Source organism: Canis lupus, chromosome 20 (assembly GCF_011100685.1).
Source record: "Canis lupus familiaris isolate Mischka breed German Shepherd chromosome 20, alternate assembly UU_Cfam_GSD_1.0, whole genome shotgun sequence".
NCBI classification, from domain to species: Eukaryota; Metazoa; Chordata; class Mammalia; order Carnivora; family Canidae; genus Canis; species Canis lupus.
The window spans coordinates 5,649,302-5,666,684 of record NC_049241.1 but is presented as its reverse complement, the minus strand read 5'-3'; the positions used below and the strand labels follow the sequence as shown (position 1 = coordinate 5,666,684).

Sequence of the window (17,383 nt, the reverse complement as noted above, 5' to 3'; positions counted from 1 at the left end):
TCGATAGCAGTGGGGTCCTGGGCAAGCCGCCTAACCTCTTTGAACCTCTGATGCCACATCTATAACCCAGAGACAACTGCGCCCACCTCCCGGGAATGCTGGAAGGGCTAAATGAGGGGATGCTTGGCAAGCCCTGGCCGAGAGGCAACACTCAGCACAGAGGACTGTGTTTATTATCGCAGCCTGGGGAGGAGCTGCAGAGCAGCAAGAGAGGCAGGGCAGTTCACAGGGTCTGGCTGCTGTCGCCAAGTACCTGGAAGGCTGTTCCAGGACACGGGGAGCAGGCAACGTTTGGGGATTCAGAGGGCATAACAGGGTCTAGGGTGAGGGTGCAAGGGAGTTTTCCCAGACAGAGCCCTCCTAGGCAGCATGTGCTGCCTGGGAAGGAGCGAGCTCCCCATCCTCAGAGGTGTGCAAGCAGGTACAGCCTAGTAAAGGTCCCACTTCTGGGCTCTCTCTGCCCTCCTGTTTCCCTTCCGTCTGTGACTCTGCATGGTGACTGGCAGCCCAGACTCTAGGTGGAGCATCAGGTGGAGCAGGGGCAACTTCTAATGCCCTCTGATGCTCCAGCCCCATCAGGCCTCTCTGGGGCTGCTCATTGACCAGGAGCAAGTCACTAAATTCTTGGGCCTTTCAATAGAGGATGTAAACCTCTGCTGTGCTCCCCTGGCCTCTTCCACTGAGCATGAAAATGCTTAGCTCTGACACACAAGGAAGGGGTGGGCCCTCAATCAGATGGGGCAGGGCTGGGGGCCAGGTCTGCCTCCACCTAGCGCACCCTGTTCACTCACTGTGATGGGCAACTGCCCCTCGGCTGTGCCCAGTGACTCATTGACCGAGCAGTGGATGACTCTATCTGAGACAATCTGGATGTCACAGGCCACCTGGCCTATCTTGATCCGGTACTCGTGGCTCTCGAGCCCCAGGCTGTCCTGCTCCTTCTGTGGAGGCAGAGTGTGTGGGGGGGGTGCTCGCTGAGGTGCACGGCTGAGCCCGGCCCCATTCATCCCTGCCCTGACGCCCACTGACACTCACATGGATGACCAGGGTGAGGGGCTCCCCGGGGTGGTGCTTGATCCACTTCTCCCTCTTGGCCGTGGAGAACTGCGGGTCAGGGAGGTAGTCCAGGCGGAACCTGCTGCCCCGCCGCGCCTCGTCGGGGTCCAGCAGCTCCTCCGCCACAGCCGCCTCGTCCGGCATAGGCCCGCCCGTTGATGAAGAAGTCCACAGGTGCTGATGCGTTGCTCAGGGCCCCAGGGGATGGGCAGGTGATGAGGGTGGAGTTGAGAACTTTGCAAAGCTAGTAGGGGAGGGCCAGGGCCAAGGGTGGGGATGGACAGACAGATACAGAGAAGTGACAGATATGGAGAAAGGGGAGAGATTGAGGTTCAAGGAGACAGAGAGGGAGAGACACAGTGATGCGGGAGACGCAGTAGGGTGAGGCCCCGCTCAATCAGGGCTATGGGCTGCTCCCCACCCCACCTTGGCCCCTGCCCCCTCACCGTGGGCTCCCGGCCAATGTGATGCACGGCCATGGACACATTCTGCACCATGTGGAAACGCTCACCGGCCACCGTGATGGTCCTGCCGCCACTGTGGGGGACAGCAAGCCCCATCAGCCCACCTGCCACTCCAGAGCGTGAGCTCAGCCTGAGGGTCAGGGTCTGGGGTCTCACCTGACAGGGCTGCGGCGGGGACTGATGGCAGTGATGACTGGGTTCTGCATGTACTGGAAGGTGAGGTTGCTGCGCACGCAGCCCCGGCGCTCGAAGCGCACGCACACAGGCACGGGGGCCGGCAGGGCGCCCTCAGGCACCGTGCAGGTGATGCTGGCTTCCGTGCGCCTGTGGGAGGGCAGTGGTGTCATCCGCAGGGCCCCGGCCTCCCACTGATGGCTCCCACTTGCCCATCAGCCGGGCTCAGGCCCGTGCACTTGGCCTGGGTTCCAGGGCTCCTCTGCCGCTCCCAACCTGGTCTTCTGGCCCCATGCACAGAAACCTGTTATTTCCATATTCCTACTGCCCCGCCTCTGCTCCACTGTGCTTCCCACCTTCAACACCTTCCCCCTCCTCTGACCCTGCCCACACTTTCCAATCTTCTGCTCCATCCCACACCATCCAAGAAGCTTCTTCCCAGAGCTCCTCTCTCCACTGCACCCCTGCTGAGGAGTGGCTCTGAAAGCACTGACTTTTTCCCCAATCTCAGATATTTCGATTTCCTGAGGGAGTGTCTGCTTTCCCCTGGGGGCTGAGACCGCTGGGCTCCTCTTGGTATCCCCTAGTAATGACCATCCTTGGGCCCTGGTACACAGGAAGTACATAATAAAAACAGGCATTTCACCAAGAGGTTGTGGACCACGCCACTGCCACCAAACACAACCCTGGGCCAGCCAGAGGATCTCAGAACGTGTGGGATCATCACCATTTTCGATGAGCTGTCACTTACAGAGCACCTACTGTATACCAGGCACAGAGTACTATTCATAAGTACTACAGTATGAGTACTACAGAGAACTCATACTGGTTCTTACTAGATGAGGATACTGAGGCTCAGAGGGGGAGAGGGGCTTGGGCTAGGGGACACAGCAGGTGAAGACCCAAGTATCGCTTGGTGCAAGGATGTCACTCCACTCATCTAGCACCCCCACCCCAACTCTCCTGGGCTAGGAGTGGCCCAGGACCAGGGGCTTACACAAGCTCTGTGCAGGGCTCTGTGTCATTCACCAGGACTTGGAGCTCGGAGCCCACGTGGAGGTCGCTTCCGTGAATTATGATTCTGGTGCCCCCGGCCTTGGGGCCCTTGTCAGGCTCCAGGAATTGGACCAGGGGCAGCTGTAGGGAGGGAGACAGGTGGTGGGGCCTCAGACTTTCCCCCCAAGTGTGGCTGGTGGGGTGGGCAGGAAGGTGGGAGTGGCCTCCCTTACCACGTAGGAGAAGCGCTCCCGTGACTTGCCCTCCTTGGAGGCGTTCACTGTCACCACGTCTGAGAATGGCCCTGGGGCTGGCCCTGTGGCACACACAATCCTGCGGGGAGGCAGCTTTGGTCAGCGGAGTGGGCTGAGCATCTCCAGGGCTGGGTATTCTCCCTTAAATAATGCCTCCCAGTCCACCCGGAGGGTGTCTGAGCTCCCCACTCTTGCACTCGACTACCCACCCCTCCCACTCACAGTGGGGGCTGCTATCCGGCCAGGGCACCCAACAGCATCACCCACATCAATACTGAAATCATTCCCCCCCAAAATGAAATCATTCCCCATCAGGTGGAAGACAGCCACTCTGAAACCCCCAAGTGCCACCCTGATGCCAGGCTCTTCCCTGGGACCACCCTCACCCCATGACTTTCCCACACTTCTGCAAAGATATGAAAAGGGGTTGGATAAGACGGTCTCTTTGGACTGAACGTTCTCCAACCATGAGGACATCTAGGCTGGTAGACTGATGGCCTTTCTGCAAGCCAGACTTACAGTCCTTTCCCCTGCCACCCCCAAGGAAATCCAGCTCACTCCCTGCTACTCTAGCAGCCCTCTAGCCCCAGACCCTGGTACCACACCAGCAGCCCCACACTTCGTGAACTGCAAGGTTTTTGTTGTTGTTTTGTTTTGATTTTTGTATCAGTGCCAAGTTTCTGTGGAAGTGGAACTGGTCTAGGGGAACGTGGGAGGGCTTCCCAGAGCAGCAGGCATTGAAATGGGAACTTGAAGGGTAAAGAGGAGTATCCAGAGCAGAATGGGCAGGATGCACACGGAGAGGGGATGGACTTGAGCAAGGTCCAGGACACCTGGAGGTGGGCCACTTCTGGGGAGCAGCAGGGTGCCGGGGAGGGTGGGATGACAGAGGGGAGAGAGGAGGGCAAAGCTGTGGTTGGCACTTTTGGGGGCGGGTCGCTAGAAGTCATTCAGACCCCACCCTGGGCACTGCCCACTACTTACTCCTCTGACACCGTGTATCTGTTAGCCAGTGGCTCACAGGCTACGCTGCCAACCCACACGCCATGGGCCACATCGCTAAGCCGCCGGCCTAGATTCCTGCCTCGGATGGTCAATAGGGTCCCGCCATCCAAGGGGCCACTCAGGGGCTCAATCTGCCAGGGGACAGAGGATGAATGAAGTTCTGAGGCTTGGAAGGTCAGCAGCCTCCTCGCTCACCCACCCCTACTATTGCATACACCCAGGAGGAGGCATGACCACGTCCACCTGCTGCTCAGGAGAAGGTACTGGCTCTGAGAGAGTTGGGACCACTGCTCACTTGACAGGTCACTGGGGCTGCCAGTGAGGATGTGCGTGCGGGTTACTGAGCCCACGTGGGCATGGGGATGTGAGTATGCATGCACAAAGTCAGTGACATTGGTGGGGGGAGTCTCCAGGGGACGACGAGGTCCACCTCCCAGTGGCCAAGTCTGACCACATGATCTTGCATCCCAGCCAGAACTTATTGGGCCAGGGAGGGGCACCTGGCCAAGGCTAAGCCGATGACAATCCCTGTAAGACTTTCATTTTTTAAGTTAATTTTTAGAATTTTATTTAAATACAATTTGCCAACATATAGTATAACACCCAGCGCTCCTCCATAAGATTTTCTTCACTGAAACTGAGGCTTGGTTATTACTGATCTCAGTTATCATCCTATTGGCAAGGTTTCCCCGACCTCGCTATAAAAACTAGACACGAGCTCCAGCGTCTCTCCCACCCCAGACTCTCCCCTTTATTCTGTTTTTCTTCATAGCACTTACCACCTTCTATATGTAAATTATTTATTTCCTTACTTATTACTGCCCACCCTCCTCCCCCACTACACCATTAGCTCCATGTCGACGGTGGTACTTTGTTTTGTTCACAGCTGTGTCTCCGGCACAGAGGGGGCCTGGCACCCAGCAGGTGCTCAGTAGGTTTTACTACATGCATATGCCTGGTCGTGTGCAAGCACAGGTGCACGGGTCTGAGAGCCCATGCAGGGTGCTATGTGTGTTGCACATGCAGGCATGTGGTACGACAGGCCTCCGTGGGTGGGGGTGCTTACCGTGCGGATCTCGGGGGCAGGGCAGGTGCCAGGCAGGGGCTGCAGGGGCCCCCGCAGGCGGCAGCCATCACTCCACACGCACAGGTGTCCCAGGTCCTCCCGACCTAGGCACTGAGAACAGTCGGGGCTGCCCATGGCACAGTTATAGACTTCCACTGGGAGAGACATGGAGGCAGCATGGGTCAGCGCCCCCATGACCACGGCGCCCTCTGCACTCACCCTCGTGCTGTGGTGTCCCACCCAGAGGTGAGTCCAGGTTCTCCAAACTCTCCAGGGCCTGTGTTCAGCACAGTGCAGCAGCCACAACCTCATTAAAATCATCTGCCCTCACCGTGACTCAAACAAGTGGGAGCTCTTTATCAGCCCCAATTGACGGATAAGAGACTGAGGCTCGGAGAGGAGGAATGACTTGCCCAAGGTCACACAGCCCGTGTGTGGCAGGGCTGGGCCTCACACACAGGCCTGAGTGGAACTGTTTACCCCCCAGTGGAGCTTGGGGATGCTGGGGAACCACCGAGCAATGTGGGCTCTGTGGGCACCAGGGCCTCAGATTCTCAGGGTGGCCCAAGAGGGAGTGTGGGGAGGGTTCTTCAGGGCCTTGGGTATGCAGGCTGGTTCTAGGGTCTCTCTGGGGTCTTCATGGTAGGGATGTGGGGGGCGGGTATGCTCACCAGGGATATCCAAGGCTCTCCATGAACAGGCTCTTAGAGAATTGACTCAATACATGTAAGAGCCGTAAGGACACTAGCCACCATCTGGGGGTGCTGACTATGTCCCAAACACAGCTGTAAGATTTGTGTGTATCATCTCAGCAAATCCTCACCAAGCCTTCTGTGAAAGGACCTGTGCCTCATGTCACACGGGGACAATGAGGCTCAAAAGGGAAGGCTGAGGAAGTGCCCAAAGCTGCGCAGCCATTTTGGGCACAGAGATGTCTGGCCCGGAGCAGTTGCTCAATGGATAAGTACTGAGCGAGTGACCAGGTACAGAATGGCAAGGCTGGGATCTGAGGGCCTGTGCGTAGGGAACAGCAAGTGGGACATCTGTGCCTGCGGCGAGCACTGGCTGAGTCCCCCAGTGCAGATCCCCACCCGTTAAGGCTGAACTCCCTGGGGACATCTGGGTAGGTGGGGGTCCCCACCTGTCATGGGGTCAGGGCTGTCCAAGAATCGGGCTGGCTGCCCCTTTAGTTGGAGGCTGAGTGGAAACACCTGGCTCTTCTGGGTTGTGTGCAGCTGCAAAAGGACAAGAAAAAGCATGAAGGACATGGGTGATGTCTAAGTCTCTGCTAGGGGAGGGGATGGATATCATGAAGACAGGAGAGGGCAGGGCTGTTGAGGATGGGGAGGGATCAAAAGGAGGAGGGGAATAGGTGGGAAGGAAGGAGTAGAGCATCTGGACTTATGCAGGCCTTTCCCCACCCCTCCATCCCCCCACACTGGAGCCACACCACTTACCACCACTTGGTTGCAGTGTACAGTGGATTCATTCACCCATATGGCTTCAAAGACCTCCTCTGGCCCAAAGCTACATTCTAGGGCTGCACCCTGGGAAAAATGGGGGCACTGAGGAGTCATATCAGCACTCATTACCCTCTACCATCAGCACATCATGGTCTACCACCCTGAGATGTGGGCTGGGTCTTACTCGCAGGCTCCCACCCCTTCAGAATGTCCTTCCTGGCCTTCATGTCCAGTGTTTGAGGGAAACAAGGAGAGGTGAGAACCTAGAACTTGGCTCTTGTGCTCTCCATGCCACCAACACCCTCAATGGCCTGAACCAATGGCCTTTTACTCAGCTCACAAAGTCCCAGCTCTTTAGCATGACTAGCATTTAATGCTCATCCCAGTAAGACTTCAACCCACCCGCCCCACTTTCTGTCCCACAGGCCAGTGCCCATGCCATAGCAGGACACTCTGACATGGAACAGGCTGCCCTGCCCTCGGGCCTTTGCCTAGTCCATTGCTCCTACTCAACAAATCTCCCCTTTAACCCTTTAACTACCCTGCAAAACTCAACACAGCCTTTAGAATCCAGCTCAAATGTTCCAAAGACTTCCTAGACCCTCCCCTTAAACCAGGTGGGCACCCCTCATTTGACCATTTATTCATTTAGCAGAGGGTTGGGTGCATGTGAGGGGCCCTAGGAAGTTCCTAAAGCCTGCCCCCACCCTGTATGTTGAGGACCACCCTCAGCCCCCTAACCAGGCTCTGTTTACACTGGTCTCCCCACTCCTTGGGGAGGGTTGGGGTTGGATTTTAGCCTATGTGACACTTCCAAGGGCAGTGGATGGCAGTAAAAGAGCTCAGGTTCCATCAGTTTGAATCCTACCCTCTGGTCCTGCCTTGCTGTGCAACCCTGTGCAAGTGGCTTTCCTGTCTGAGCTTTGGTATCCTAAATTTTGTAATGGAAACAGGCTTCCCTACTCAGTAGGGTTGCTGGGGAAACTGGAGATCATGTATCTTTAGCGGGTTACATACTGTGGGTAACTAATCTATGCTAGCTGTTAGTATGCAGGAGGTGCTCAACACGTCTGTTGACTAAATAAACAGGGCCCAACGTTGCACCCTCATCTTGCCCAGCACAGGCCTCCAGGGAGCAGTATCAATAAATATGTGCTGACTGAACAAACTCAGGTTTCATGTGTGTTAGGTCAGCCTCGTGGCAGGACTTCCTGTTTATATCCCTGTTGTCAGCAGATGTGACACCCCGAGGAGAAAACAGGTCAGCACACCCCTCTGCCCTGGCCTGACCCCTCTCCCCCTCTCACTCTGAAGCTAACACAGGAAGGTGGCTGTTGAGCTCATTTGCCCACGCTAAGCCAAGAGGGGGGTCCGTCCTCTTGAGCCTCTGGGCTCAGGCCTCAGCCCCTCAGGAGAGCAGGCCCAAGCTGTCTCTGGGCTCCCCAGGGCATGGGCTCAGCAAACAGGCACACTGTGTCCCCCAGGCTATACACAGCTGGGACGCAGCAGCCCAGATCCAAACCCAGGGCACAGGCCTCCCCCATGCCAGGCTCCTGTAGCCCAAGGGAGCAGCACCGCCCTCCAGCGCAGCCCAGCCCAGGCCCCTTCACACTCCAGAGGCTCTGTCCCACTCCTGCAGGGTGGAGTCAGAGGGAGGGCACCTGCCCCTTACAAAGCTCCAGCCACGAGGCTGCTTGACACATCCCAGATGCCCAGCACGTGGTCCCACGTGTGACAGCTGTCACAGGCCTCTGCTCACCCCCTTGGAAGCAACAGATGGTGAGTCCTCAGGAGCTGGGGAGGGGGACGGCTGGCACACGTCCAGAACTCGTCAACACTTCCCACCCAAGACACTCTTCCAGGAGGGACCCAGAAAGGAGCTGCAACTCCTCTTCCCCATGTGTGGGTGGGGAGGTAAAGGCAGACTGCAGGGAAGAGCACTGTAGCAGGAGTCCGGTGCTAGGGTGCAAGTCCAGCCCTGCATCATGTACCTCAAATCACCTACTACCCCTCTCTGAGTCTCCTGCTCCCCATCTGGACAAGGGGGCAGTGCAGGGGACCTCTGGCCATTCTTCAGGTAAGACATGCCAGCCATGAACTGCAGAAGTGCGTCCAGAATCACAACTAGGGGCGGGGCAGGCAGGACATGGACAAGGTTCCCCTGTGGGCTGCAGCCCAGCTCTGCCAGGAGAGCTCGAGGGTTGGGGAGTCTGGGGGTCCTGGCCAGGGTTTCCCTCAGAAGCTGTTAGCTACCTGCTGTCCCTTGGGCTGGGCCCTCACCACCCAAGTCTCTTTCTTCCAACCCCCTGTGACCACACTGGGGCTTTCTCAGACAAAACCTGGAAATTCAGAGACGCAGAAGCAAAGTGTGGGTAGAGGGCCCAGAGCCTGGGTCCCCAACCGGGACGGCCTTCTCCCCGTCCCTGCCTGGGTCTGGCCTCCACCTACCTGGAAGGCAGCATTGGCGAGATGCACCGGGATGCTCTGCGAGCTGCCTGTGGGCATGGGTGCCAGGGCAGAGGGCAAGATCTGGGGGCAGTCCTGAGGGTTCTGCAGTCAAAACACAAAGAGGTGAGGGTGAAGCAGGAGCACTGCAGAAGAGACAGGACTCATGGCCCCTGCTCCCCGCGGGGATGCCTGCCAGCCCAGGCAGTGAGAAGCACTGGGAATAAAATCACAACAGCCGCCACCACCGAGGGAGACGTGCCCAGTGCCTTCCACACACCATCTCCTTTGTCCCTCATGACACGCCTATGGGCAGGAGACTCTATGGCCCCATTTTACAGATGAGGAAACTGAGGCACAGAGCAATGAAGTAAGCTGCCCAGTGATGGAACCAGTGCCCCCCGTGGCTGCTCTGGGGCATGCCTCACCAAGGAGGTCAGGAGGCTGAGGCTGAGGCTGAGGCCTGGCCCCATTCCCCATCTCTGGGCCTCATCTTTCTCAGCTATAAAATGAGGGGCTGCACCCACTCTCTGAGACTCGGTCTCCAGACTGGCACACATTAAATGATTCAGAAAGAAGAAACTCCAGGCTTCTGGATGGCCCTCGGCACCGAATCAATTCGCCAAATCCTAACTCCCAACAGCCCTGTGCGGTAGGTGCAATCGCTATGCCCATTACACAGCCCAGGAAGTCAGGGCACAGAGAAGCAGAGCAGTTTGCCCGAGATGGAATGGGCAGCACAAGAGGCCTCTAGTTGTCCAGACTGTTTGCTGACCACCAGGCCCAGCAGCCTCACCCAGACTGGTCCGTTTCCCTGGGAGTGGAGCCCGCTGCAGACCACGGAGGCCTCGGCTGCCGAAACCACGCGGCCGGGCCCAGGGGAGGCCCCTGAGCTGACCATTCTGTGGGCCTGGGCCAGCTCAGTGTGAGCACACACAAATCCCTGTGCCTCCAAGCTGCTGTCCTGCACAGTCGCGTGTGTAAACCCCATGGAATTTCAGAGAATGGAACCCACATGTTTGCAATCAGTTTTCATGGCTGCCGCCAGTTCTGCCTTTGCAACTGGCCGGGGGCTCCGTGCTGTCCTCCCAGCTCCAGTCCACCAGCGGGTAGGTGGCTGATGGGGGGTCTGGGGGGTAAGGGTCAAAGCAGGGGGAGCCTTCCACAGGAGGCCCCCCCCACCAGAGGAAATGACATGGGACCACCCCTGAGGGTCCCCCATTCTCCTTGATCCTCAGCCAAGATTCCACGACCACTTGGTGCTTGTACCCATTCTACAGAGTGGAACTGAGGCCGAGGCTCCTGCACACCTCTGCCCTCCGTCGGTACCTCCCCTGTCCCTCCCGCCCCAGAGCTGGCTAACCCTCCATGAGGGCAGCTGGAGTGTCTGCTGCTGGCCTCCAGCACCAGCTGCCTCCAAGTCTGGCTTGGCCTTTGGGGAACCTCCCCCACAGTCCTGTGGTTTGGGAAGACTGACTCTACTCCCTAGCTCCAGGGATAGGTGGGCACCCTGAGCCTGGCCTGGGCTCAGCAATTGGTTCAGGGAGCATATGTGACCCTAGTTCAGCCAGTGAGAGTTAACTATGGGACTTCTGCAGAACCAATAAGAAAGAGAAGCTCTTCTCATTTTCTGGGGCTGACAGGAAATCAGGAGACTGCCTGGAACTGCTGAGGCCGACTGGCTACGGAAAAAAGAGGGCCGCCTGAGCGCGGACCCCACCCAGAGGGGCAGGAAGTCCCAACACCGTGGTGGGAACCCCTGGATCCAGCTATACCTGAAGATGATACCGTGCCCTCCCACCCCAGACTTCACACTCACACGAGTCAATTAATTCTGTTGGGGCCAAGGCCAAGTTTGAACTAGGGTTTCCCAGCATGTGACCAAAGGCTAGGGGCCTCCCTGCCCCATCCCAAGCCAGGACATGGACACCTCAGAAGGAGGCATCCCCTTTGCTGGCTTCTCCCCTTTGCTGGAATGCCATGCAGGGCACCACCTGCAGGTTCAGGAAACCACAGCCAGTTCCCCATACTCCAGGCAGAGCTGAGAAACTGGGACACCAGGAATGAGGATAGATGCTCGGTCAGCAGTGCCAACAGCCACAATCAACCCGGACGGGAACCCAGTGTGTGCTGGTTCACAGAGGGACTCACCTGTCCCCACCCTGGGCCTCACAGACTCTATCACAGCCTTTCCCATGTTCAAGGGTCAAGAACTGGCATCCCAATATAGTGTAGCTGGCCCAGGGACCCTGAACCCACCTGACCTGGTCCCTTCCTACTTTCTGTACCCTCACGACCCCCTGAACTATCCCCTGTTCCTACCAAACCACTCTCCCCACTAGTTCCTCACAAAGTACAGGTTCACAGTGGCATCCAGGCCAGCCTCCCTGTCAGGGGGGCCTCCCCTCCCATCTCTCCTCCCCTCCTCCACTTTCTCCTTCTGGGGCCCAAGGGAATAGGAAAGTGACAGGAGACTCAGCCCCTGGCACTTGCCCAGGGACACCTCCTTGACCTAGCCCAAGCCCTACTATGTCCTCCCGGCTCTCGAGGGGTGCAGGCAGATGTGCACATCCTACCCCACCCCGCCCACTACTTGACCAGAAGCATGGCGTCGCATGGCGAACTGAAATGTAATTAAATGCCAACTTAAATATCAGTTAGAGCCTTCTGCAGGCCTGGGGAGGGGGCTGCCTCTTCTGCTGGATTACCATAATCCTTTGAGACAGGCCCTCTCTGTGCCCCCCTGCCCCGACTCCTGGCCCCCAGAGCTGCAGACCTGGGGGAGATGGTTTATGAGGTGCTGCCCCAGAAACACCTCCAGGCTGGTGAGCTGCTATGCATCTGTCAGGACCCTGCCCAAAGGTTCCCTTCCCGGAGAAGCACTACCTGGCCCAATCCAGCAAAGTGGCCACCAGCACCTAAGGAACATAGTGGCTTTTTAGTGAGTACCTACCATGTGCCACGTATGGAGTTGGTGCCTCACAGATGCAATTCTGGATTCCCAGCACGGCAAGACAGGCCGTATTATAGTATGGTTTTATAGTAAGTAAAATAGGCGATGGGGAAACAGGCACAGAGAGGTTCAGTAGCTTGCCCAGGATCACACAGCCACAACTCACACCTCAGGCTCTTGGGGAGGACAAAACTATGTCTAACTGGGTTCTTTCCCAGTGCCTTGTGCAGACTTAGGCCTACAAAGGGTGCCCAATAAATGCTGAATGAATCATGTTGAGGCTGGGTCTTCCTCACCCTCATCCCTGTAGGTTACAGCATAAGACTCAAGCTGCCAGCACAAATGCTTTATGTTCACAGTCATTGAGTTCCTACTACGTACCAAGCCCTGGGCTGGGGGCTGGAAGATGTGGTCCCCAAAAGAGAATAGGAGTCCTGGTTGGCCCGGACTGGAAACCTGGCATCCAATGCAGAGGCTTGGGGGCCTCCCCTATGGTTTGGCCACAAAGACTCCCCTGGGGCTCTCTCCCAGTGCCAGAAGGCCCATGTTACTGTGTCAGTCCTTTGAGTTAAGCTCCTAGATGACTCTTCTTCAAAGCAGTGCCGGGGCTCTGGCAGGAGGTACATAGACCAGAGGTTTCCAGGTGTGGGCCATGGAGCCCCCCTGCCCCTTAGCATGTACACATTGATCTCTGCACCTGCTTGGAGGATTCCTGATGAGGTTCTCTGAGCCCAGAGCCAAGAGGCTGGGGCTTTAGATGCTCTGGGGCCTGGAGCTCCTTCCCTAGGATACATGCCCAGGGTGACCTCCTCCTGCCAAGAATCAGGGCCCCCAGGACCCTATTGGCTACCTCAGTTGTACCATCTGGAAAATGGAGCATCCATCTCCTGGGGAGAGGACCCTCAGGCAGGGACTCGGTGACTAATATAAGACAGGTCTGAGAGGGGATGAGCTGTGATCTCAGAACCCTGGCACTACCACTACCAACTCCCCCCAGCCTGGCCCCAGCCTAGCCATCCCAGCTGGTGGAGCATGACAGCCCCAGCCAAAGTCTCGGGAATACTATTTGGTCATCCCTGGCTTGAAGTTGGGATGCCCTTAGAGGCTTTTTGGGCAAAGACACGAGGCCACCCTGTGAGTGAACACACCTCGGAAATCAACCATCTGCAAGGTATGTAGCATCTTCATTTGTATTTCCCCCTGCTCCTCAACTCTCCCCACCACGCCCATCTGCGGTATAATTGATTCAATCCAGCCATCCCATAGCACCAGAGAGGGCCTGGATCCTGGCCAGCTGTAGAGCTCAGGGGACCAGCATAAGCAACAGGACCTGAAAGCATATGATTCCTGAGGCCAGCTCATCTTCTCTGCCTGAGGAATCACCTACCCCTGGGTCGACAGTGTCCACAGGGAGACCAAAATGGGGCCTTTCAGCACAACTCCTGATGTGCGGAAGGCAGGAGGGGCTTGGACTCAAGGTCCCAGTCTGGTACATCCTGGCCTCAGGGACAAGTGTCCTGACCCCATAGGGTTGTTGAAAATGTTACAAGTAAAATTCACAACCAGCCAGTATTGGGGCACCTGGGTGGCTCAGTCAGTTAAGCATCTGCCTTCGGCTCAGGTCATAATCCCAGGGTCCTGGGATCAAGCCCTGAGTCAGGCTCCCTGCTCAGAAGGGAGTCTGCTTTTCCCTCTCCCTCTGCCCCCTCACCACTCAAGCTCTTTCTCTCTCTCTCCTCTCAAATTAAAAAAAAAAAAAATATATATATATATAGAAACTAGCCAGTATTAGCAAAATGTGCAGAAAGGGGCCCTCCTACTGCATGCAGGTGGGAGTTTAAACTGGCTCAGGCTTTCTGGAGGCAGTTGAGTTAAAGGCATAAAAATATGGTCACGCTTTCACCCCCAAAATGCCATTTCTAGAATTGGTCTCCAGGGAATAATCAAGGATGCACACCATGCCCTGGCTATATAAGAACACAAAAAAGAAATGGGAAGCTATCAGTGTACCCAACAATAGGGGATTAGTTAAATGTGCTTTTATGTGATGAGCCAGGGCAGCTGTTGAATCTGGTGCCAGGAAGAAAATGTAATGACGTGGAAATGTTCTAAAAAAAAAAAAGGTAATGAAACAGGCAGAGGGTGTCTCCCCCCCAGGCCTAACTTACCATGGGATTTGGTGAGGCCTCACACCGTGACTGGTTGGAGACACAGGCATGCTGCTGGGCACACCAGAAACAAGGCCACTGTGCCGACAGGCAGCTGGTACAGCTGGAAGGCAAGGGACACCTCAGACACTTAGCTCCCCACCCTCACTTCACCCCAGCCCCCAGGATCCGGGACCCAAGAGGTGGATCTCAACACAGGGGAAAAAGGTCTTCTGCATCATAAGGGGGTGGGGCACTTTATAAGATAATGAGCTCCCTGCTACAAGAGGTATGTAAAGAGAGAATAGACAAGCAGGGCCTTTAGGAGACTTCTCTCGGCCCCTACAGCCTCAGTGCTCATGGAAGCTGGGTCCTATGTGTCTCCAGGACATCACCATTTATCCTCCAACGGCCTTCCTGAGAACAAAGCCCCTTCCCTGTTACCCTGCCCCCCACCCAGGCAAACGCCCCAACCACTCACGCCGTGTGGGGATACACCTGTCCGACGCGGCTGCAGTTGTAGATGGTGAAATCGGCCCTGACGATATTCCGCCCGTTGACCCTCACAGACATCTCCACAATCACGTGATCTAGAGGGACCAGGGAAGCCAGGGGAGAGAAGGACAAAGGCGTCGGGGGTCTCTACCAACGTCGGAGGCTGGTGATCTCAGGACCCCCATGCCTAACATTCCACCATGACACCCCTTCGGGGCTGTACTCAGAGCCCAGCATGTGAGGCACTTACCCTGGTGGGGCGGGAACAGCGGGAACTGGTCCCTGGGCAGGAGGTTGCAGTAGGCGATCTGGTGGTCGAAGGCAGGGCCTGGGACCCGTGCCACGGTGCGGATGTTGTTGCCATAGTCACAGGCCATCTCCATGCCGCTGAGGCTGGGCAGGCTGCCGGAGATCTGCAGGATCATGCCCTAGGGACCGGCGACCCTCAGCTGGGGGACTGGGGAGCAGGTCTTCCCCCCACTGCCCCACCACCACCCTAGCAACCCTGGGAGAAGGGTGACGAGTGGCCGGGACCCCAGGCCAGAGGGCTATATCCTACATGGGGTTCCCGAGGCCTCAGTTTCCCCATCTGCAAAATGACACTGACCACCTTACAGTAGTCAGGGAGGCTCTTCATGACCTGGTCCCCATGACATCTCTGACCCCATCCCCTGATATTCCTTCCTGTCCACCCGTCTGTTCTCACCTCAGGGCATCCGCACTGGCAATTCCCTTTGCCCAGAACGCTCTTTCCAGATACCCACCTGATTCACTTGTGTCCTACCTTTGCTCAAGTGCAACATTTGCAGCATGAGGCAGGCTCCAACCTGGTCTAAAATGTCAACGTTCCCCCATCCATTCTCTACCCCTCTCTTCTGCTTCCCCTTTCACCATGGTACTTGTCACCACCGTCTTGCCATCCTATCTCATCCTATCACCTGCCTCTCAGGACCATGGTGAGCACAATGGAGAGCACATGCCCCCACAAGCATGTCAGCCACACAAGGGCCGGGGATTTGTCTGTCTTTTTCAATGCTGTGTCCCCAGAGTCTAGAACTACACTTAGCACATAGTAGGTGCTCAAAAACACACCTGATGAATGAATAAGTGAATGAATGAATGAATGAATGAATGAATAAATGAACAGACAAACCTATGCCCAGTCAGCCTGATGAGATAAAGCTTGTGAAGGACTCCGTGATACATAATAATGGGGAGAGGGGTGCAAAGGAGCCCCAGGCCCCATCTGCCCCTTTAGAACCACCATCTCCCCTGGTTGAGAGATGAGGACACCCAGCCTTAGAGAAGTCACTGAGGGCTGGGCTGGGCATGACCCAGGCCTGTTTGTCTCTCACTCCCTGTCCTCATAGGGGCTGCTATGGGTGGTGAGGGAGCTGTGGCAGCTCCAGGTCTTCCCTGGGCACAGGTGAAGCAGGAAGTCACTTGCCCCCATATCGCAGATTAGTCTGTTTCTAAGAACAAGAAATAGCAGCCTGGCACTTGGTGGTCCCTCTTCCCCTCCCTGTACTGGGGCTGGGAAGAGGTGGGAGGTTGGAGACTCACTCTCCTTCTACCCTCCAACCCGCTCCCTCCCTCCTGAGACTCTAGAGCCTGCCCACTTGTGTTCAAATCCCAGCTCCCCTAATCCCTCACTGTATGCCCATGAGTCAATCACTTTACCTCTCTATGCCTCAATTTCCTCATCTGTAAGATGGAGATGTTCAGAGCACCCACTTCACAGAGTTGCAGGAGGCCTAACACACGAACACCATGTGCATAGCAAGTGTTGGCACTTAGTAAATGCTCAGTAAAGCCCAGACATTCTCATGCTCTGCTTCCAGGTCCCTAGGGCACCATGGGCAGGAGTCTCTACCTCTCTGGGCTTGGGGTCAGGTGAAAGGTGGCTTCCCTCAAGCTGAGTGCCAGCTCTCCCCGTGACTCACTGAGTACTCCTGGTGCACGTCAATCTCTGCAGGCAGGACAGTCATGGTGGGGCAGCGGCTGGGGCCCTCACTTGCACTAGTCCAGAAATGCCGCTGGCTGGAGTTGGCACAGTCCTGCTGCAGGGTGCACCTGGAGCGGCAGGGCACAGGTCAGGGCCCAGGTAGGTTCCCCACAAACCCAGCTGCAGCTGCCCTGGGGCCCAGCCTCCCCCGCCAGGGGCCTCACCGTGTCTCCAGGGCACACCAGCCGCAGTAGGCATCGGCGGCACCCACGCAGTCCCCGCAGGTGGTGTGCACAGCACAGGCGGCGACTTTCACCCTGGCCATCTGGAGGCAGAGGTGAGGGCCCAGCTCAGAGAGGCTGGCGGCCCCTGTCTGGGGGAATCAGCGATGGCCAGGGCCCTGAGTGGCTGGGGAAACTGAGGCTTGATGCTCTAGCAGGGGCCATTTGGGGACACAGGGCTTCCCCGCAGAAGTGATGCCTCCACTGGGAAGTGAAGGCTTGCAGACAAGGGGGACTGGAAAGGAAGGTGCTCCTGGTGGGAGAAAGAGTGGGAGAAAGCTCGCATGTCAGGCGGGGGCTCTGACCTTACCTGGTGGGATGTCATCAGATAAAGGTAACCAGGGTCTGCTGGGTCAAACTGCATGACGTGGTGCACAGGTTCCCCGTAGGCCACTGTCACCGCCCGCCTGCTCACCACCTGCATGCTCTCATTCAGGTTGATCTGTTGAGGGGAGTGGCCATCAGCGTGATGGTGCATCAGGAGGGCGCCCATGGCGGGGCATATGCCCCTGGAGGTGGGGACCGGACTTAGGCTTGGGGTCTCAGCCTCATTGTCTTTCAGGCCTTCCAGGACTAGTGAGAAATCACGGACATGTACAGGAGGGCGGGGGGTCCGGCCTCTACACGTGTGCTTCTGCT

General features: G+C 56.9%; 1 protein-coding gene across 1 annotated transcript in view; it reads right to left on the bottom strand.

The window, feature by feature from the left end:
• PLXND1 (plexin D1) overlaps positions 1-17,383 on the bottom strand; it is a 55,602-nt gene that overhangs the window by 18,017 nt on the left and 20,202 nt on the right. The window contains 18 exon segments of the mRNA XM_038565591.1: positions 792-941; positions 1,036-1,194; positions 1,196-1,300; positions 1,503-1,593; positions 1,677-1,844; positions 2,692-2,831; positions 2,924-3,023; positions 3,929-4,080; positions 5,016-5,170; positions 6,157-6,250; positions 6,473-6,562; positions 8,927-9,028; positions 14,045-14,147; positions 14,505-14,613; positions 14,769-14,946; positions 16,462-16,591; positions 16,688-16,788; positions 17,055-17,186. Of these exon segments, the coding sequence (XP_038421519.1) occupies positions 792-941; positions 1,036-1,194; positions 1,196-1,300; positions 1,503-1,593; positions 1,677-1,844; positions 2,692-2,831; positions 2,924-3,023; positions 3,929-4,080; positions 5,016-5,170; positions 6,157-6,250; positions 6,473-6,562; positions 8,927-9,028; positions 14,045-14,147; positions 14,505-14,613; positions 14,769-14,946; positions 16,462-16,591; positions 16,688-16,788; positions 17,055-17,186 (2,259 nt within the window).